Source organism: Amphiprion ocellaris, chromosome 8, assembly GCF_022539595.1.
Source record: "Amphiprion ocellaris isolate individual 3 ecotype Okinawa chromosome 8, ASM2253959v1, whole genome shotgun sequence".
Taxonomy (NCBI): Eukaryota; Metazoa; Chordata; class Actinopteri; family Pomacentridae; genus Amphiprion; species Amphiprion ocellaris.
This window is the reverse complement of record NC_072773.1, coordinates 21657472-21678857: the sequence shown is the minus strand read 5'-3', so window position 1 is coordinate 21678857 and position 21386 is coordinate 21657472. Positions and strand designations below refer to the sequence as shown.

The window sequence follows — 21386 nt, the reverse complement described above, 5'->3', positions numbered from 1 at the left end:
GTAGTGGAACTAACATATTACTATGCCCACTTTTATCCCGATGTTCCACTGACAAGTGCAGACATGAAATGCAAGGATTTTCAAATCCACACGTTCACAACTGAGCTTACATGTGAAATATACCTTCTTTATCTTCATGTAGCATTTGAAAGCAAAATCTGCATCACTTTTATTGCCAAGAACGTTTTCACAGATGAGGAATTTGACATGTTTTGGTGCAAAACAATAAACACTGACATGTAGAAGAAGGATGAAATGAATTTTACATTTACAGCGGAACATAAAGGCTTTATGAAACATCAGGAGCTTCACCATTTTGCTACATTTGTTTGCTACATTGTGTGACCTAAATAGGAAGCAGGCTGCAGGAATTGATGGGACTCAGAAACACCCCACAGTTTAATCATTTGTTCCTTGTATCATTTCCAACTGAAAAATCACAGTCAGTTTGTAGTAGGATGCAATCATGAGATCGTCAGCAGGTAAATGACACAGTGTTCACTTGTTGTCATGGTTACAGCGACGCTGCGCTGGCAGCTATATCTGGCAATGGGAAATTCTTAACAAATCCATGGATCCGGACTATAAGCCGCATCACTGCCAGAATTTAATAAGGTGGTCCTTGTGTCATTTCCGACTTTCCGTAAAATTTCATCCAAATCCTTGAGTTTGAGTTTGTTTTTGAGTAATGTTTCACACAGACAGACAGACAGATTCACAGACAAATGTACGCCGAGCGTCACATTTCTCACTATCTCATGTATTTTTTCAGATCAAAGAATCAATGAATTAATTGAGATAACAAAATAAATTCAAAACAAAAATATTCATTGGTTCAAAATCCTGTATTGTTAAAACAAACTACAACCAACCAGCTACAAAAGTAAAATAAAGGAACAGCTTAAATGAATTGCTTGAATTGATAACATGCAAATGTATTATGTTTATCAAATGAAGCTATTAAGTAATATAATGTGACTGGTTTAAGTTAGATCTGCTTAAATGACTGGATTCCTCTGAAATTAGCATTGCTGCAATTTCATTTTAAAGAAAGTCACCTTGAAGTTTTCAGATGTTTCCAACATTAAATATTCAGTTTACCCAAATGCAAAATGTGAAACATAATTATTACTTGTATTTGCTCTGTAATTATACTAAAAGGAAGCAGTGGTTGGGTTGCAGCCATGCAGAATGCAAAAGGAGCATAACTTTTGCCAAAAATCAAAAAACCTGCTTAAAGAGATAAAGTGTAATTTCAAATTGATGGAATCCACAAACGTAAAATACCTTCACCAAAGCAGAAAGATAAAGGATATTTATCTGAAACAATACTTCAGCTCAAATACACTTTTCACAGAGCAGAAATTCCACTGCATAAAATACTTTTCTGATTACATTTATACACTTTTAATCTTTCTTTTAATGCCTGACTTTTATTTTAACGTATAAGTATTTTTAAAGCATTTTATGAGCACGTGAACACCTCTTCCAGGAAACAAAGTGCTTATCATCCAGCTGGTAGCATAAAACAATAGAAGGGCCATGTGACCACAGGAGTCAATGTAGTTCCTTGTAGGTCACAGATTGGGCCAATCAGGAGAAGGGGGGCGGGGCCAGGAGCAGCACACATGAGTTGTCAAACAGGTTTGTCTTGAGCTGTTAAGTGGTTTCCAACGCACTCACACATATTCTTCTCGGCAGGACAGTGCTGTGTGTTCGCTGGGACACAAGAAGAAGAACCGAGGAGAGGCTCAGGAGCTCATCTCCAGCTGTCAAGGTGAGTTTACTGTAGAAAAACTGGAAGAAAACCTGCTGTGATTAACCTACACCTTCATACAGGAAGACCTGAGCTTATCAGGGTGAAGCTGGAGCGAAGGCCTCGGGTCTAGAGTGCATGTGGGTAGTTCTCTGTTGTTTACCTGCCCTTTTGTGAGTCTGTGTCACTTCTGTTGGGCTTCCTGCTTCGCTCCATGTTTGTCTTTTACTCTGAGCAGAAGAACATGCCAGCACTTGACTCGGTAACATTAAATTAGTGGCTCTATTTTTGTTTGCGTGGCCCACCTCATTGCATTCCTCTCTGGGTTGTACCAGCCTGCCTGCTATCTTAATGACACAGTTGTGCTGCTGGTTCTAATCACTGCTCAGATCACTTTGCTGTGATATACCGGGGCCGAGGCAGGTAAGACCGGAGGAACTGAAAGCTTCACGGCTCTGTCAGCAGGAGTTTGGCCTGGCTCAGACTGGAATGGCAAATATGTAGAGAATTTGACTGGCAGATGCAGACAGTTCAAGCAGCGCATTTCTGACACACACTCAGGATATTAAGTGTTATGAGTAGTGCAGGAAGAACGCCTGACATTCACCATCTAGAGGATTTAACAGGGAAAAGTTGAGCCTCTTTGTTGTTGGTTTTTTTTTTTGTTTTTTACTTCATTTAACCCACAGAGGCTTGTGATTCAGGAAGTAGTCAGCACCAAACCTTGGCAACTGGCTGCTTTATTTAAAGATGAGGAGTCATTGTTCCCATAGCAGCTGTTGGTGTGTGTGATTTGCTCTGCATCGCCACCAGACAATGGATTGTTGACAGCTGTCCTGATGCACCTCCCCATCACCCCTCACACACACACACACACACACACACACACACACACACACACACACACACTCTTTTCATCTTTGTAACAGTCCTTCTACTGACTGAAAATGAAGTGTCACTTTTATTGTGCGTTTGTCTGCAGAGAGATGGATGACTGCGAGTAATTGTTCAAATCCGACGGCTCCGGCAGCCAATGAACTTGTGAGATAGATTAGAACAGTGGAGAGCGATTGGCTCCAGCCTTAACTAAATGAGAGGGTTTATGGGTGTAGAGTCATTGTGGAGTTTTAGACTGTCTAAGAACGATGTTTGTATTTACTGTTCTTTATTGTCTTTCCTTCAGAAAGCCCAAATGTCACAGATCTAGCTGAAATGCTGAACTTACATGTCTTCAAAGATGGCATGGAGATGATCGTGAGACGGCCACACAGAGGTACAAATAAAGGATAGCACTGAGGAACAAGGGAGTTATATTCCAAGACAGTGGACAGCTGCTAGTTTACAGAATGTCCGTGGAGACGCTCCAAAGGCCAGCGAGGCAACAAGCCAGGACTCCTGTCTCTGCTTCGCCCCCACGCCTGCGACCCAAAGGGCCGGTGGGTCCAGACTTCTACCGACAGTGTTCCCCGGTGACCAGCAGACCAAAGCAGAGCGCCGTGGAGAGGCTGGAAGCAGACAAGGCTAAATATGTCAAGAGTCGGGTTGCTCTTTCCAAGCAGCAGCCAGTTCGGCCTCCTGAAGTGCGGAAGCCTCTGCTAAACCCTGGAGCTACTCTACGGCCCACCAGAAAGACCCCGACCCAAACCAAGACCAAGCAGGAGGAAGTCCAGCTGGACTTGGAGCACCTGAGTAACCTCATTAGTGATGTGAATGATGGACCTCAGTCCAGTGCAACTGTAAGGTCGAAGGACAGCAAAGCTCCAGAGGATGCTGCCACTACTGCACACAACTCTCCCTGTCCAGCTCCTCTACAGAAGAAGGAGCGACCGTTTACACCTCCACGTCCTGACTGGTCCACTCCAGCTAAGGTGAGGTTAAAAGCATCAGGTCCTGCCAGGGTTGACAGTCCAGGTTCTCCTGGGTCTCCGGCTGCAGGGACGGTGCGCAGAGTGGACGTCATGCCTCAGGCCTCCGCTGTGAGGACGACCTGCAGACCTCCTCAGTTCATCCGGCAGCCCCTTCAACCCGTCCCTCTACAGTCCCAGTTTCCACTCCGCCTGATTGCTTCTCACCTCTCCCACACCAGGAAGCCTCCACCTCCATCTCCTCTGAAACCGCTTGTCGCTCCATCAAAGCCTGACAACTCTCCCTCCCCTCCAGCTGCAGCCCCTCTCCCTGCTCCAGCTCCCCCCAGCCTCCCCGTCTTTCCTCCTCCCTCCCCAGCGTTCACCCGTCTGTCCTCCTCCAGCTCCAGGAAACGTCCCTCTCTGACGCGGTCCAAGTCGGACATGAGCGACCGGTTCTCCCGAGCCGGGACGGAGCTGGAACGTTTCTTCAACCTGTGTGGTCTGGACCCTGCAGACCTCCAGGAGCTGACCGGATCCAGCTCTGATGTTCTGTCCTTGGCTCGTTTCCGCAGCGTGAGCGCTCCTGGTTCTGAGTGTGCAGGATCCAACAGACAAGATGAAGATGATGAGGAGGATGAGGAGGATGCTGGCAAAGCTGCAGATCGTGTTCCTTACGGGGTTTCTGTCATTGAGAGGAATGCAAGAGTGATCAAATGGCTGTATGGCCTCCGGCAGGCCAAGGAAAATGCAACTAAGAGCACCAATTTATAGGAGGATGTTCAATAGTCTCTAAGCTTTAACTTAAAAGTGAAAATTTCAACTTAATTTTTTTTCAACACAAATTTTGGTAATAATGGGATGCCATAATTAAAGTGGTACAACACCGAGATAAATAGATGGAATTTGTTTACTGAGTTTGTTCCGTTGTTTAGCTTTCTTTTGTTTGTTTTTGCAAATTTAGAAAATTGGTCATTTTTTTTTTGTACTTTTCGAATGCACATTTTTTTGTCTGAATTTCCTAATGAGACTTTTTTTTCTGCTGCTGTCTGTCACTGAAGTGACATTAACAGTTAACAAATCAAACTCTGCTGTAAACAGATGAATGGGCAGGATTAAAGATGAAATGATGCAAGCATCATGTTTTGGTTTTCTATGTGATGTATTTTAAAGATTCACACCAAAAACACATGAGCTTACATGTAGCAGTGTCATACTTTTACAAGACAAGTAAAAACAGCTCTTGAAGTAATTTATTCAACAAAATATCAATAGAGGTATTGATGGGGGGGATGTTGTTGTTTTTCACAAGAAAAAAACAACTGGCCGTGCAATGGAAGGAACTTTTCCAGGAAGAGTGACTGAAAATTTCAAGATATTTGAGGGGTTTCTTGCCTGTACGGCCAGTTTTAAATCCCCAAAATATTTCAGAGGGATGTAAATCTGGTGGGTCTTTGGTGGATTTGCCAGTGTGTTTAGAATCATCATCATGTTAAAAGGACTTTCAGACAGATCTCATTACCTTCAAGAATTCCTCGCTATGATTCAGAATTCATTGTTTAATCAATGACTGTGAGCTCTTTAGTCTCCAAGACATTCAATCAACCCAAAACTACAATATTTCCACCACCGTGTTTCACAGTTGGTATGAAGTTTCTCTCCTGAAAAGCTGTTTTTGATCTGCACCAAACGTCTGTTGTTACTGTGGCCAGATGGGTCTGTCTTTGATTTATGTCCAGAACACATTATTCCTAAACTCCCTGTTTTTACCTTCAAGTGTGTTGGCAAAGTGTAGTTTTAAAACAAAAGGTTTTCTAATGGCACATTTCCCATGCAGGTCTAATTTGCACAAACTCCTTCTGCTGGACACTGTGACACCAACAGCTGTAAGAGTTACCTGCAGATCCTGGGATGATATTGTCATGGAGATTTTATTAAAATTTTTTATTTTTTTTTGCATTAAGCGCTTTGCTCTTGGCCTGGATTCGTTGGAAGCTTAAACCAAGTGTTGGACAAACTTATGATAATTTAAAATCTAAACATCGTGTAGATAATTTCTATCCAGTGCCAGACTCAGACATACACAATATTTCCTCTGAAGGCCTTAGAGAGCTCTTTAGATCTTGGCATATTGATATTCAGCAGCAAAAACTACACCTAAATAAGACATTTTCCACCTGTCACTCCCTAAATAGGCTGCAATCACTGGCACCTAACCTGGAACATCTGATCCTAATTTGGATCTGAAGGTGTGATAAATGTAGGATGTGTAAGAATTATGAAACTGAGATGTGTTATTTCTTGGAGTACATCGCATTTATTAGTAAAAACTGTTTCAAAGAGGATCAAATGTTGGCTCGTCAAAAATAACCAACAGTGTACTTCTTTTCTACTGTGCATTGATTGCTTGGTCAACAGGCTGCAGTCAGAGGAATCAGGGCATAAGGTTGCACTATTTAATGTGTTTTTTTGTAACTATAAGTAAATTTAATTGTGTGACATTACTTTAAAACTGTTGCTCATTCTGCAAATATTGTTCTGTAGAGAACAGTGTGCTCATGAGGAGGAACAGGATCAACAGGCTTCTTCTGATGGAGGAAAATTTCACTGATGTTCCACAAGAGGTCAGAGCAGCCTGTACTGGAACACTGTGTTCTGTTTGGTGAAAACTCTGTCCTATTTTCTTGGGTTTCTGAAGAGTTACCTGCCATAGAGAAACTGTTACTGAGACAAGAGTCTGTGGAAATACTGAGCCCTTTAGTTTTAAATTCAAATCCTGAGTATTTATTGTGTAAATGAAGCACAGTTCTTTTATAAGTCAATAGCTTTGTTGTTGTGCTCAATAAGAAAACCTCCGTTTTAAATACAAAAGAGTTGTTCAACCAGATTCCAGACAGGTGGGACTTAAGTAAAACTGTGTGTTCGTGCAGAGCTATTGTAGTCAGACCCACACAGCGGTGCACATGTGGCGTTCTTCTTCCTCACATTAGAGATGAGTTGTCTTAAGAACTTTACAAACCAGCTCCAGAGGTTGAACAATCAGCTAATAAAGCAGCCTGCAGACAGGAACTCATGCAGCGAAGGTCAGCAGAGGGTAAGAAACATTTCTAATTCTGCATTCACATTCTAAATGTTTTGTAGGAGTCATTTGTAATTTCTCAGCTAAAACGATTATTTATGTGCTTTTCTGCAGTTTTAAGAACAACTTTATGGAATTTTATTATAAGATTCATCCGTCACAGCAACAGTTTTAGAACTGATTTGATGTAATATGCCACAAAAAAACTCTTTACTTAAGACAGAAAATAAGAATCAGCCACCTCTTTAAACAGTCGTGTCGGGAATATTAGGAAAATATGCAGATTACTGTCTCTTTCCTGTCATTTACGTTATTTATAGACTTTGAGCAACTATTACATATTGTAAAATTCTTTGAGATAAAATTACTATTGGTAATTGCAGAAGTTGGATTTTCTCAGTTTATATTCTAAGATCACCACAAGCAGCTGCTTCACCCACTTAATTTTTTTACATGTATGTTTTGGATGAATTGCCTTGCAGTGTCTTTTTACATGAGTTATTCAGTCCTAAATGATCAGGGATCTCCTGCTCAACCTTGCTTGAAACTTTTCCCCCCAAATTCCCCCCTAAAATTATACAAAACTATGTGACAGGTTTCATTCAAACCCAGGTTTATGCCTACAAAGTGGTATCCAAAAACGAAAAATATACCCATACTTTTTTAAATAATATGTTTACTTAGTTAAATTGTGAGAACCATTCTAAAACTTCTGCACTCTCCTCTACTTGGATTACTATCAAATGTTTTGAATTTTGTAGTACAACTTGTCATACCTGCTCAGTTATTTAGGAAAGTTCTACGAAAATAACTTTCGTTTCATTTTTGTGATCAAGTATTTCAAATTAGAAAGTATTCTGTATGTTTTGTTTTGTATTATTATGACATGCAGCTATGTCACCAGTTGACTTCTTATCAAATTAATTTTTTTTTCATTAATGTGTCATCAAACATGAGACCTGCAATGATGATTTCAATTTTTGTCTTATTTCATTGCACCCATGATCAGATATGTTTGATATAATTGTTCAATATTGCAGATTCTGAATCAATGACATGATGAGAAATAGCAATGAAATCTTTTGAAATACTGTCATTCAAACATAGCCTTTAATTTCAACCCTAACCCTAACCCTAAAAGTGGGCTAATGGTAATAGTATTTGATATGTCAATCTGAAATTTTACAAATATTTTTATTGATGAATCTATATTTTATGCTTTAAAACTGCAACCACATCAAAGATGATCCAGCAGAAATGTATTTAAGAGCATGAATTGGCTTCATACTGATACTGAGTCAACAGCTTTCTCTGCTCTATGTGCTTTTAATGTGAAAACTAAAGTGAAATTATTTCAAGCACAGTTGGAAGATTACATGGATCAAATCAATAAAGAAAAGACAAACTGTCTAATATTTGAGCTGATGTTTCAATGGAAGCCACATTCATCAGAAATATTCTCCTCCTTTTCTGATCTCCACAGAGGTCTGGGGGGATTCCTCTGACCAGGAAGTTGTGTTATGCTGCAGGTGGGATCCCATATCAGGTTACCTCAGTAGCTATAGGAATCTCCCTGCAGATTTTCCTCCTGGACGTCGTGCAGGTAAAACTTTAAAAACTCCTTTCACTGCTGCCTTTAATTTCAATCTAAATTCTGCCAGCTTGTGATCTCCCACAGATGGAGGCTTTCTATGTTTCCATGATTTTATTTGTGAGCCGGGCCTGGGATGCTGTGACTGACCCTCTGCTGGGATATCTGGTGAGCCGCAGTAACTGGACGCCCATCGGCAAACTCACTCCATGGTTGGTTGGTGGAGCCACATGCTGAACTCACACTGCATCTTCAATTTGGCCACAAATTCATCCTGCGGCACAGCATTCAGCAGAGCTGTCACTGTTTATCTCCCAGGCTGGTTATTTCCACTCCGTTTGGTGTCCTGTCCTATCTGCTGCTCTGGTTTGTGCCACGAGGCTCCATGTCTGAGGCTGGCAGAGTGCTGTGGTTCCTGGCAGCCACCTGCATGTTCGAGACCCTCATGAGTGTAAGTCTGTGTAAGTTTACAAGCTTTTCTTGCTTATTTCCTCCATCTGGTACCGAATGATGGACAGTTAGTATGTGCATTTACTGAAGTATTTTACTTTTCATTTTAAGTTGCTTTATTCTTCACTCCAGAGGGAAATATTGTCGCTTTTTCCTGTTTGACAACCAAGAATTCACATAAAAACACACAATAAGCTCACAAATGACAATAAAATCCCTTTACAAAAAAAAAAATTGTGTCCATTTGGGGCCATTTGTAACAGTTATTTATATTGCCACAAATTTAACCAAAAAATGATTTTCCTGTAGATGATCATAATTCGTTGATTAAAAAAGTAAAACTTCTTTTAAAGAAAGCCCAGATTTCAGTTTTTTTTCTTCTCATCTTTCCCAATAACTATCTCAAAGCTTCTCAGGAGAGGCCCAAAGTTGGAAACCGCTGGACTAAAATAGCTTTCTAAAGCAACTACAGTAAAATGCAGCTTTCAGTTTATTGCAACTTTATTAACAATCTAAAAATGTCATGGTAGAAAAAAATAACAACAAAACAAGCACATCTACCTTTCATATTTGACCTTTTCTGATTATGCCGAAGTGTTTGTAAGTGTTTATTCAGGATTTTAAGTCATTAATCCAACATTTTTTGTCATCTCTCCATCATTTTGTGCTTCGATCTCCTCTCCAAACCTTGTCTCTTCATCGTTCTCATGTTGCCATGGTGACTGAATTTCATACTATTCTCATGCCACTGTTCGTGCTGCCATTTTGCTCCGAGCGGCGTCGCCATGGCTACTGAGTTTCACACCGCTCATGTGCTGTCAGTCGGAGTCATGTTTTCCTCCTGTCGTCTGTGAACAGTGCTACAACGTCCCTTACCTCTCTCTCAACATGTTCCTGGGGGGAGATCAGAGAGACAGGGACTCTGCCACCGCCTACAGTAAGACACAACACACTCACATCTATCACAGCCAGCATTCCAGACAAAAACGCACAAAACTCTGCGTTTCTGTCCTGCTTCGTCCAGGAATGAGCGTGGAGGCGGCGGCGATGCTCCTGGCTTCAGTAATTCAGGGACGAGTTGTGTCCGTGTACAACTCAGAGAAGCAGGAGGCCTGTCAGCAGCTGGACGGAACACCTCGGAGCACATCTGCACCTCAAACCACCTCACTTCAGCAGACGGTCCATACAGACATGCAGCTTAGATAGAAATGGTCACTGTGACTGAGATCATGTTTCTGCAGCAGCCGAGCAGCAGTCACTGCTTTGGCATTGTGTTCACACGATCCCAGGGATATGATGTTACCCTGTAATTTACTGTTCTTAGCTTGACATTGTTGTGTTCGCCTGTGTGTGTGTGTGTGTGTGTGTGTGTGTGTGTGTGTGTGTGTGTGTGTGTGTGTGTGTGTGTGTGTGTGTGTGTGTGTGTGTGTGTGTGTGTGTGTGTGTGTGTGTGTGTGTGTGTTTGTGCTTGTATCACTCATGTTGTGGCAACTTAAACCTGTTTGTTCAGCCGCACTGTGGAGACCTGACTCCCATTTGGATGCAAAAAGAAATCCTCATAACCTAAATTATTAGATTTTAGTTTTGTGGTTTGTAATGCCCTCTTATTTATTTCAATGCAGTTTAGTCTATTTGCAAAAACAAATCATTACAGCTAATTTAAACTCGGTAAAATCCTAGCCTTATAGTGAATTTTGACATTTTAGGAAATCACCTCCTTAGCAAAGAAGTAAAACATTCCAGGAGTTGGTTTGCTTAACCAAGCCAGAAAACTGCACATACTGCCTTCCAGCATTATTAAAGCTGGCAAATTACCACATTATTTTTTATTTTATCTGTACAAAACAGCAACTGGTAGGTTTTTATGCTTGGAAACTAGTCATCTCTAACTCCCTTTTCATATATTTGCATGAAAAGCATTTTATCAGTTGTCTGATATATGTTCAGCCTTGCCAGGAAAGAGATTCTTTCAGGTTTGTATTGAAGTGAAGCCAATAATCATGCTAAAGTTAATAATAATGCTACGCAACCAAGCTTTAAAGTGGAATAAGCTGATGCAAATCATACATTTTAACCAGAAAAGGTTTATTTATGCCTTTGAGCGAGCAGCTTGTAGAGCTTTATGTGCTTTATTTATCAGTGACGGTTTCATTGTGCATTTCGCCTCCAGGAAAAGGCTTTCCTGACCTCTGCTCTGGTCATGGGTGCTTTGTTTTTCCTCTGCAGTCTGGTTCTCTTCCTGGGAGTGAAGGAGCAGCGGGGTGAGTCATTCACAGACGACACTATAATTAATTTGTTGTTGTTGAAGTAGATGTAGGATGTGATTTATTTAGCAGCAATATCAGAATATCTGGTAACGTGAGTGTAAATTAAGCCCAAATTCATTTATTTAACCTTTATTTATAGGTGGTCCAGTGAGAGCAGTTTTACACTCTTTTCTCTGGGGAGATCATAGTTTTGATTTTGTACCTCTTTAGACATTTCTTGTGTGATTTTGGCAAAGTGCTTTGGACTGTTATCACGCTGGAATATTCCTTCATTAATATGATGCTTCAGGCTGGGTGTCATCCTGTCAGCCACTGTTTTGGTATTTCTATTGGCAGTCATGATGCCATGTGTAAATGTCATCTCCTCAACTGTTTTTGCGCTCATACATCATCGCACTCCCACCTCTGGGCTTCACTGTCAGCACTATGCATTTACTGTGGTAATCCTGGCCAGTTTCACAGCAAGCATGCTGGACCCCATTTTAGCCAAACAAACTTATCTTGATCTCATCTCACCAAAGAATGTGCTTCCAGCATTCATCACATTTTCATGCATGTTCTGTTGCAAAACTTAAAGAGCCAGCAAATGTTATTTTTTCCTGGATGGTATCCATAACGGTGAATGTTGCGCAATGTCCTTCGCACTCTCCGAGCTGTCGTAGATTCTGATTTCCCTTGATAGCTCCTGTGCAGATCAAGTAATTTGCCACTTTTTAAGAGCTAAATTGTGCAAGTAGTGCACTTTCTGTGTTATTGTTTTAGGAGGCCAGCCACTGCGACTCTGATTAGTGGTACTATGGATCGTTCTATACCTCCTTTGAACTACTGCAACTGTTTCCACTGATTTTTGGTTGTTTAGTGATTTTTCTGTATCCTTTCCCATCCTTGTGAAGTCTCACCATCACATTTTTCAGTTCCTCTGGTAATTTTTCCATTCTACAATTCTCTTCCATGTGGAGCCATGATGCAGACATACAGACAGACACAGCCTACGCATCCAAAACTGAGTGGCTTCTAGTATTCACGGCTCATTTCATGATCATGTTTATGTAGTTTTGGCTGATTGGAAATCACTGATGTAGTCAGTCAGGTTTTAATGATCGAAGGTTTTCTAACTTGTGTGTCAGTGGTCACAGGTCTATTCATCTGTGCTGCACTGAGTTTCAACCTAATATTAATGCAAATACAATAAATCTCAAATATTCCACTCTTTTCCCTTCTTGTTAAATTTCTGTTTAATTTACAAATTTACAGCCCCTCTCTGCTCTGATGACAAAGTACAACTATCCTATCTGACCTCGCTAAAGATGCTCGTATGCCACGTTCCTTACCAGCGGCTGGTGCTCGGCTTTGTGTTCAGTGCACTCGCTTTTCAGGTACGGTTTGAACTCAGAGTGGTTAAGTTGCATTCCGCTGTACACTGGCTCTAATGAAGCATTCATTATCTAAGAATCCCAATCATATCTGCTTATATTTTTCTATTTTTAATGGTGCTTTTGTACTTCTCAAAGTCATGCATGTATTTATTAATATATGTTAACTTTTTCTTCTCTCTCTCAGATGTCTTTGGGTAATTTTGCACTGTTTTGCAGTCATGCTGCTGGCCTGGGAGCCCAGTTCCAGCACCTCCTGCTGGTTTTACTGGTAATATGCAACTAACTGCAAAGAGCCATTACTATCTGCCTCATGGGACATTTATAAATGCAGCATTTCAGTAGCTTCTGAAGCATTTTAGATACACTTTGCATTTCATCATCTCCACAGGCTTCTGCTTCAATAGCAGTTCCTCTGTGGCAAATAGTTCTCCTGAGAATTGGAAAAAAGGCCACAGTTTTCGTTGGACTATCTGTAAGAAATCAGAAATTAATGTAATTTCATGGAAAGAGTAGTTTTCCGCAGCTTGAATTCTCCTCTCACCTTTGAGGCCCATTTATGTGTCTCTCAGCTCTTCATCCCAGCAGTGATTGTAGTCGCCTGTGTTCCCAGTAACCTGCCACTCTTCATCACTATGTGCATTTTGATGGGATTCAGCGTGGCGACTATATTCTTGCTGCCCTGGTGAGTCAATTACCACCTTGGATACAGAGTCTGAAGTCCTTTCCAAGGCCACTGTCAGGTCCAATCAGTCTCAGAAGTGAATGTGTTGCACATGAATCTTTCATCCACCTGACCCTGGCCACTGATGATTATTCAGAAACTACGTGCTTTATTGACTGCTCAGAACCCTTCATTAAAATGGACATGTGGTTTTGACATGTGATAGGTCAGCTTGTACTTGTATCTTCTATAGGTCAATGCTCCCAGATGTGGTGGATGACTTTGCCGTGAAACATCCCTCCTGTAAAGACGTGGAGCCTCTGTTTTTCTCCTGCTATGCATTCTGCAGTAAGCTGGCAGGTGGACTGTCTGTTGGACTCTCAACCATGACATTACAGTGAGTCACACTTCCGTCCACTCGCTGCCCGTGCTTCTTAAGTGAGTGCATCAGTCGGTCTGTCACATTTTCTGTTTTCTCTTTGGCAGGTTTGTGGGCTACAAAGCAGGTGCGTGTAACCACGGTGACGGAGTTGTGGTGGCTCTGACTGTGCTGTTCTCGCCAGTTCCCATCACACTTCTGCTGATAGGGATGCTGTTTTTTCACTCCTACCCGATCAATGAGAGGCAGCGCTTGCAGCTCCAGGAACAACAACTCCAGTAAGAGGCTTTTTGGGTGATTTTTCCTTTTAACACACCACCACTGGCTTCAGACTTGTCATCTTTCAAGGAGCTATATGTTTTTGAGAAAATGCACCAAATTACAAAGTGAAACGACAATGACACATTTGAAAAAGGGTTTCTCATATTGATCATTTAATCAAATTTGAAGCTCCATTTGGCTTTAAAGCAAGCTTTGGCACGCTGTTTAGTTTTAAGAGCCACACATTTGCAGGTTTAGCTCACTTTCACTGCTTTAAGGGCAATGTTTTTAGCCATAGCAGCCCCCCCAAAAACCCTCAAAAGTCCTAACAGCCAAGAGACTCAGCATTTTTTTGTGCGAGTAGTGAAGCATTTAGCTGCTAAAGAGTTAAACATTTCCCTCAGGGGTTGGTAGAGACCAAAAACAGCGCTAAAGAGGGTATGTGAATAGGTTTGGTAGCAAGTTAGCTTCCACCAAGTGGCCAAAAAAACTCTATTATAGCTGGTTTAAGTTCACAGTCACAGATTTACATGTCAAATATTAGCCTTAACTAGTTGAGTTAGCAATTTGAATTATTGTTAGTATTATTGTTCTGTTTGAATTTGGTAGCATTACTGGTGCACTAAAAGCAGCCATGGGGGAAATGAATTCACATTTTGGTAAATATGCACAGTTACTTTCATGCAAAAAGACTTCAGAAGATTAATACCAATCTCATGTAAAGCAGCAGATGTGAAGCTACCATTAAGAACAAGCTAGCCTAGCTTAGCTTAGCTTAGCATAATGAAGAGAAATAGAAAGCAGGCAGGCTCAGCACCGCTGAGGTTTAGAGATATCTTATTTTTATATATTTATCATATCTAATTTGTTTAATTCATGCACATGATACAGCATGTCATTTGGTGAGTTTTAATTTGTTAGAACTTGTAAACTAGATAGGGTCATTTCCAACTACTTCCAGTCTTTATATGATATTTATTTTCAGCTGTACTTCCACAGTTAGTTTGCTGACCTCTCAACACAGAAAGGAACAAAAAAAAACAACATATTTTCTAAGAACTTTAACAGACTGAGCAGTCAACTTAACTTCCAGGGAGGAAATAATATGTATTTGCTGCAGAACAGTAAGAGACAGTCAAAAAAGTTTTTTGAAATGAATATATGCAAGAATTTGGTGTGTATCTGGAGATTAAGGAGGGTAGAATAATTTAAATCAAATAAATGGCAAGAAAACAAAATCAAAGTCTAAGCACTCTACATGGGTTGGAAAAGTAAAAGGCTTTTATTTCAGTGAGCTGGAGACGTGAAGAAATACTTTGTGAAGATCCAAACAGACAGACAGAGGGTGCTATCATCAGGTGTTTAACACTGAATACCTCAATTATTCTCTCTCTCTGGCCTCTAGGAGCATCACACAACCTATACAGCACAAGAAATTAAAACAAAACAAAACAAGGCCCTCTCACTTGCTGGTAAACAAACAAAGAAGCAAAAAAAACTTTCCTAGCTGAGGATGGTGCAGACAGAGGAGGATAAAACTGACAATAGAAACCAAATGTTTAAATCAAAATTTGCTAAGGCACAACCACAAATACAGATGCACTCAAGCAATAACAATAATAAATAATAATTCCTTGCGTTCCAAGAGGTTCCTTGCACTGTTGGTGCTCGGACCCAATAAATGGTATCTTTATTGAGGAAAATCAGGTTGAGCATATTTAAGGTGCTTTTAAAAGGGAAAGTTTTTAGGAATCAAGTCAAGGAGACAAAAACAAACAAACAAACAAACAAAAAAAACATGATGACCTAAATTTGAAGCCTAGGTAATGAACCCAAAGGGGAAAAGTCTAAATCCTTTTTGAGAACCAGGTGACCGTTGGGTTTTAATGGCATTGATCCAATATGCCTCTCCTTTTCTGAGGTGTTTCATATTATCCCCACATCTACCATCAAAGCTAATAACTTCAATACCTGACATTCTTAGAGTTGAATCCCTCCCATGTTGTGGTTCTATGTTGCATTTGTTTATAGCATAGCTCAAATTCCCAGTACAACTAGCATGTCTCTACTGATATTCTTACAAGCACCTTGCATCACAGCTTACTCATTATAATGTACCACTTTCAAAATTCTGAAAAAAATAGCATTTTTAATTGTATTTTTATTTCTTCATTTAGCCCAGAAGCTATGTCATCATCATCATCTGTCCCCAGAGAAAACAGAGAGCAGCCAATCGTCCTGGAGCAGCCTCATGTCAGAGTGACATCAATGTCTCATTATGAGTCAAACACCAACGCATACCACAAGTCTGAGTCCTCACCACACTGCCACAGTCACAAAACAAAATGCTCAGTCAAGTCATCCAGGGGTTCAAATGAATCAAACAGCCGTTCTGAAAAAAGCAGCCAGATTAAATCACACGTCCAGTCAAATGTAAATCGTCAGTACTATAAACACGGGCCTCACCGACACACAGGAGAAGCTAAACTGGACAGAAATGTTCCTGCGAATAATTCTGGCTCTAGTGCGTCACATGTGAGATCCAAAGTGTCGTGGGTATAGAGAGACACCTGATGTTTCAGGTCACTGTTGCTGAGAGACTGATCAGAAAACTGATACCACTCTCATGTCTGTACAGTAAATATGAAGGCACAGCCAGCCGTCAGTTAGCGCTGCGTATTTGACCAGTCCAGACTCCAGAAGTCCCTGCCAAGAAATATTTGCAGAACATATGGGTTCTGTAAAGTGTCTTGAGACAATTTGACTGTAATTGGCGCGATATAAATAAAATTGAATTGAATTGAAATTGAATTATCTGCCTGCAGCACCACGGCTTGTCATCTTTACATTTATATATACAGTCATGGAAAAAATTATTAGATCACCCTTGTTCTCAAAAACAACAGTTATGCAATCAAGTACTAACTCCTGTGTGTATCATGTGACTAAAACAGACAGACAAGAAAACATGGAGTGTCTAAAAGCACTGTTTTTGGCACTACAATGCCATAGCTATTGATGTAAGAACTGAAGTGATTTTGGTTATCAAGAAAACCATGGAAAATGACTAGATATCAGCTCCTAAATTAAAGTTGTGTGAGCTATTTTTGTTGTTATCATTATATTTGTTTTAACAAATGTACCTTTAGTTGTACCAGGCATTAAAATGAAACAAGGGTGGTCTAATAATTTTTTTCATTTTATATATATATATATATATATATATATATATATATATATATATATATATATATATATATATATATATATACATATATATATATATACATATATATATATACATATATATATACATATATATATATACATATATATATATACATATATATACATATATACATATATATACATATATACATATATATACATATATACATATATATACATATATACATATATATATATATATATATATATATATAGATGGTCCGTTTACAGATCTGGTAATTGGTGGATTTTCCGTTCTGAAACGGGTATTGAAAAACAAAAAAATGAGTGGTTATTTGATTTTCGTTTTAAAATACAAAAATTAAAATTGAAATACAAGGCGTTTTGCCTTTTCATGATCAAAAAGGGATATAAGATTTTTATTTAAAATGCTTTGATTTTCGATTTATATTTAGAATAACAAGAAAGTAAAATCAGTAAGAGACAGAAACGAAAAAAGGTCCGTTTTTTCATTTTCTGAGACCGGAAGTGGTCATCAGCAAGTGTGCAGCCAAACTGAGTATGGTGCATAGACTGTATATAATTTTTTTTCGTTAGTTTTCATGGTCAAAATGAGAGATCAGGTGGCCCATCTTAAAATAAATCAATATTGATTTTTTTATAGAGCGTTAAAGTTTTGCGAAGCCAGGGGGCGGGACTCCTTGATTGACAGTCCGGTCTGGAGTGATTGACAGGTCCTATGGAGGCGGAAACAGAGACTCTGTTCTCCTCGTTTGGATTAATTCTGATATAATAACTGTTGGTTTATTTATCGGTGGAGAAGCACAACATTTTCCACAGACAGTTTTCCTGCCCGTTGGCTTGTTTTAACCAGTTTTCTACCTTCGGCTGATTCTACCAGCATACACTGAAAGGACTCTAATAGTTCGGTAAGTAAATGTTTATTTTCGTATCGGTGCCGCTTTTAATGCACTTTATATGCAGCTTTAGTGTCAGATGTAACGTGTGCCATGCACTCCAGATGTTGATGGAGTTTGTTTCAGTGTGTGTTGACCAGAGAAGAAAGTTAGCATAGTAAATATTAGCTTTAATGTTAGCGATGCTAACCGAGCTAGCTGCTAGTCGTAGCCTGATTAAAGCTAATGTACCATCAAGCTAATGTGTTGAGTTTCATATAAACAGCTGAAGTGTGTTGTGTTGCTGTAATGTGGTTCATTAAGTTCATAAAACTGTGGCTGGTTGACATTAATGTAACGTTCAGGAAACTTAAATGTGATCAAAACAGTAACGTTAATGTTCTAGTTGTCAGTAATCAGCTTTAATTTGACACTAAAACAGACTGATAGTTTTAAATGACATCAGTTTCATTAATTTGTTGAAAATTGTCTCATTTGTTTTTATGATGTTGCTGCTGATTCATTAAAAGCAGATGATCCATGTTGAAGATACGTTTAGTTCTAGTATCAGAAGTACAAGAAGGAAAATGGAAGTTTAGTTCTGCTACGTCAAAGATTTCAGGATTAAAATAACTAAATGAGTCTTTATGCCTCAAACTTTATTTTTACAATAAAGAAATAATGAAATAATCACAGATAATAAAAATATAAATAGCAGAGAAAACCTGAGAGAATAATTTCCTGAAAAGTCTGTGAAGGAAAAGCAGCTTTTTATCCTGAAAGATCAGAATCAGCTCCAACATCTGCATCTGACAGCATCAAGTCAGCCAGAAAGAAAAGAAAAAAGAAAATGACTTCTTTCTGATCACATCTGTCCTGCTGCTCACAGTCTGCTGCTGCTCACATTCTTCACATTTATAGTCCACTTTTAAAAGTTCAGCAGATAGGTGCTCTGCTTTGGAGTGTGACGATGTCGTCGGTGATGTGGAGAGTGAAGTTTCCGTTTCACCCACAGCGTGCTTTAGGGCAGCCGGGTCAGACTTGATGTTTGAAATACTGACCGACAGCTCAGATTTAACTGTCTGTAGTTCTGTTTTGATGGGTGTTAAACTTTCACTCAAAGCCACCAGGAGCTGGGTCTTTAAAATAACCACCGTCTCGTTACAGAGTGAAAGTAGCAATTCCTCCTTAAAGTCAGAGATTGCAGCATCTGAGGGCCTCTTCAAAAGAAGATGTAGTTGATGAAGGCGTTCTGGAGCAGGACCAGAAAGACCATAAACCAAGCAGCCTTGAGATCTTAGGCAGTGTCTCCCTCAGGTGGGTGTCGACGGTGTTCACGGTCAGGTCTGTGGTAATCCTGTCAAAAAACAAAACAGAAAAAAATCTAGATTTTAAATCAACATGTAACCAAAGCACTCTGTGTATAATGCCATAGCATAGGATGTAGTTCAGAAAATGTCAAACTACAGTATACTTTTCAAGAATAACATAGTATGGTCTGTAGTTCATAGAATAGCATGTCGGCAAAAAAACCCAACTGATTATTATGTGGTTCAAAAAGTGCAAAATGAAATTGTCATGTATGATATGTGGTTGAAAAAAGTCATAGTGCAGTATATGTTTTTCAAGTAAACATCAGAGTATATGTCGTCTAAAAAATGCCATAGAATAATATTTCATTGCACAAGTAAAAGTATAGTAATTTTTAAAACTGTTCAAATTCTTATATGTTGCTAAAAAACAAAAAAAACTAAAACAAAAAAAGTCATAGTAATATGTTAATTTAAAAAGCCTATAGTATAGAGTGTCGCCCAAGAAACGTCATAGTATAGCATGTCGCTCTAAAAACGTCATAGTACAGCATGTCGCTCTAAAAACATCATAGTATAGCATGTCGCTCTAAAAACTTCATAATATAGCATGTCGCCCAAAAAACATCATAGTATAGCATGTTGCTCAAAAGATGTCATTGTATAGCATGTTGCTCTAAAAACGTCATAGCATGTTGCTCTAAAAACGTCATAGTACAGCATTACGCTCCAAAAATGTCATAGTTTAGCATGTCGCTCTAAAAACTTCATAATATAGCATGTCGCCCAAAAAACATCATAGTATAGCATGTTGCTCTTGAAACGTCATAGTATAGCATGTCGCTCTAAAAACGTCATCCTATAGACTTTGGTCCACAAAACGTTGTTTTGTCCCGGCTGTCTGAAGTAGGTGAGGAGCAACACCAAAACAGTCCAAACGCTGGTTTCCAGAGGGTTAGATGAGTATTTATTTGAAAGAGTAAGTTTACAACAACACAACATGTGAGGGGGTTAAAAGCAAATGGGTGTTTGTAAAATAAAAATAAATAAACAGAACTAAAAGTGAACTTCATGTTGACATTGATGGGCATTCCAACCAGGAACAAAGTAAAAGATAATCAATACGAAAAAAAACCTCTTCCTGTTCACCTCTTCAAGCCCAAAAACACACTGCAGTAGCACCCTAAACTAAAACTACCAATGGGTTACCTGTTTTCCTTTCTGAACAATTCAAAGGTCTCTCTCTATCTCCCCACACATCCACCAACCACTGGAACACATCTCCAAAGTTCTGCCAGGCCAGCTCAGCTTCCCCTCAGAAGAAGTGCCGCCACCTGCCAGATGAAGGAGCCTTTTGAGAGGCAGCTGGCATCGTGATTGGACTGTACTTTGGTCTGTTCCAATCCAGCTTCAGCTCCAGAGACGGCAGGCGGGACGAGTCAACGGAGGCCGGGTGGACGAAGGCATGCAGCTGAGTACAATCCAGAAAACAACAGAGGAGGAGTGCAGCGGTCCAGGGCCAGAACAAACAGAGTAGCATCGTATGTCTCTTAGAAAACATCATAGTATAGCCTTTGGTATGAAAAAACGCCATCATATACATCGTATATTGTACAAATAACAAGTCAAAGCAAAGAGACATACATTGTAGAATTGTAGTAATTGTGGGCTGACTGATTTACTGATTATCAGTAGTTTATTTTTTACTGATTTACGGTAATGAATACATTTTAAAATGGCCCTACTTTGGCTCTGAACCTTTATCTACCTGTGGTCGCTCTGTCTTCTGAAGTGATTTGATTGGTTATACGTCACAAATAAAACTCCTTTAACTTAACATCTGTAAACAAAACAAAAACGTATCAACAAAGTTTTCTGTTAAAGTTTGTGTTCTTGTAAGTTTAACTCTAAGATTTTAAATACTTTCATTTACTGCAAATGAATATCCAAATGAATATACTCCAAATGTCTCACTAATAATCATTATCAGCCTTAAAAACCCACAAAACACCCCTTTATACTCGACCACACTTAGTACAGTCCGGTTCCCCCTTCTATAAATCTGCTTGGAATCTTCCACTTCCTGTTTGTCAAAGTGGCCTTCTACCTGGACAGGTTTTGTTGGAGCTCATGCAACAAACATTTTGGGTAACTGCACTTTAATATGGATGGATGACACTGAATTAGAGTCTGCTTTCATGAGACTTAGTTAAGATGTGTAGCTGTCATTAAATAGTAAATTATTTCACTGAATTCACAGAGAAAAGTCTGAAATGTTTGCTAGGTTAGCGTCCCACATGTTCTTTGGCTCAGCTAAAGCTAACTCT

At 39.5% G+C, this 21386-nt stretch overlaps 2 protein-coding genes and 1 long non-coding RNA gene across 3 annotated transcripts; all 3 read left to right on the top strand.

The window, feature by feature from the left end:
• The first annotated feature begins 1616 nt into the window (after positions 1–1616).
• Positions 1617–4741, top strand: fam110a (family with sequence similarity 110 member A). Its single transcript, XM_023288085.3, has 2 exons — positions 1617–1777; positions 2940–4741. The coding sequence occupies exon 2, from the start codon at positions 3103–3105 to the stop codon at positions 4372–4374; it is 1272 nt and encodes a 423-aa protein (XP_023143853.1). The 5' UTR covers positions 1617–1777; positions 2940–3102; the 3' UTR covers positions 4375–4741.
• Positions 4742–4884: 143 nt separating this feature from the next.
• On the top strand, positions 4885–16475 carry mfsd2al2 (major facilitator superfamily domain containing 2a-like 2). Its single transcript, XM_035956343.2, has 14 exons — positions 4885–6694; positions 8163–8282; positions 8358–8482; positions 8589–8721; positions 9579–9657; positions 9745–9899; positions 10891–10981; positions 12242–12363; positions 12548–12631; positions 12752–12835; positions 12933–13045; positions 13278–13421; positions 13511–13681; positions 15842–16475. The coding sequence occupies exons 1-14, from the start codon at positions 6593–6595 to the stop codon at positions 16224–16226; spliced, it is 1908 nt and encodes a 635-aa protein (XP_035812236.2). The 5' UTR covers positions 4885–6592; the 3' UTR covers positions 16227–16475.
• Positions 16476–17129: 654 nt separating this feature from the next.
• Positions 17130–20798, top strand: LOC129349562 (uncharacterized). The gene is made up of 2 exons (XR_008602616.1): positions 17130–19066; positions 20296–20798. It is a non-coding gene; the product is annotated as an uncharacterized LOC129349562 (long non-coding RNA).
• The last annotated feature ends 588 nt before the right edge of the window (positions 20799–21386 follow it).

Excerpts from the sequence above, each read along its gene's own strand:
- fam110a (XM_023288085.3), top strand. The coding sequence starts at position 3,103 with ATGTCCGTGGAGACGCTCCAAAGGCCAGCGAGGCAACAAGCCAGGACT.
- mfsd2al2 (XM_035956343.2), top strand. The coding sequence starts at position 6,593 with ATGAGTTGTCTTAAGAACTTTACAAACCAGCTCCAGAGGTTGAACAAT. Across the intron at positions 9,658-9,744 it reads GGACTCTGCCACCGCCTACA|GAATGAGCGTGGAGGCGGCG; the intron begins GTAAGACACAAC and ends TGCTTCGTCCAG. Across the intron at positions 12,632-12,751 it reads ACCTCCTGCTGGTTTTACTG|GCTTCTGCTTCAATAGCAGT; the intron begins GTAATATGCAAC and ends TCATCTCCACAG.